We start from the raw sequence: 331 nt of genomic DNA, 5'->3' as shown, positions 1-331 counted from the left end.
GGCAGGGGCACAGGGGCGTGGGAGCGGGGAGCGGGGTGAGGCTCTGCAGGTGCTGGCCTCACTAGGCGGGCCGCACCTTCATCTCGGCCACCTTGTAGCTGTAGTTGTGGCCCTTCCCCGACTTCCAGTTGATGCCCTTCGCGTAGCTCTCGTGGGGGCCCCCGAGGTAGCGCCCGTTCAGGTTGGACACGTGGCAGTTGTAGTACCACCAGGCGCCCTGGTAGACCTGGGCGCAGCTCCCCGTGTGCCCGTCGTTGTCCTGGTCCTTGGTGGAGAACAGGGAGCTGTTGTGGGCCGTCAGGGAGTCGCCTGCTCGAGGGAACATGGAGGG

General features: G+C 66.8%; 1 protein-coding gene across 1 annotated transcript in view; it reads right to left on the bottom strand.

Moving 5' to 3' along the window:
- Positions 1-6: 6 nt before the first annotated feature.
- LOC102760505 (ficolin-2-like) overlaps positions 7-331 on the bottom strand; it is a 6,092-nt gene continuing 5,767 nt past the window's right edge. Inside the window, exon 9 of the mRNA XM_015572363.1 lies at positions 7-309. Coding sequence (XP_015427849.1) covers positions 62-309 — 248 coding nt within the window. The 3' untranslated portion in view covers positions 7-61. The remainder of the gene's footprint in view (positions 310-331) is intronic.

This window comes from Myotis davidii, unplaced genomic scaffold (assembly GCF_000327345.1).
Source record: "Myotis davidii unplaced genomic scaffold, ASM32734v1 scaffold609, whole genome shotgun sequence".
Taxonomy (NCBI): Eukaryota; Metazoa; Chordata; class Mammalia; order Chiroptera; family Vespertilionidae; genus Myotis; species Myotis davidii.
The sequence above is the reverse complement of the archived record's forward strand: the minus strand, read 5'-3'. Positions and strand labels throughout refer to the sequence as shown.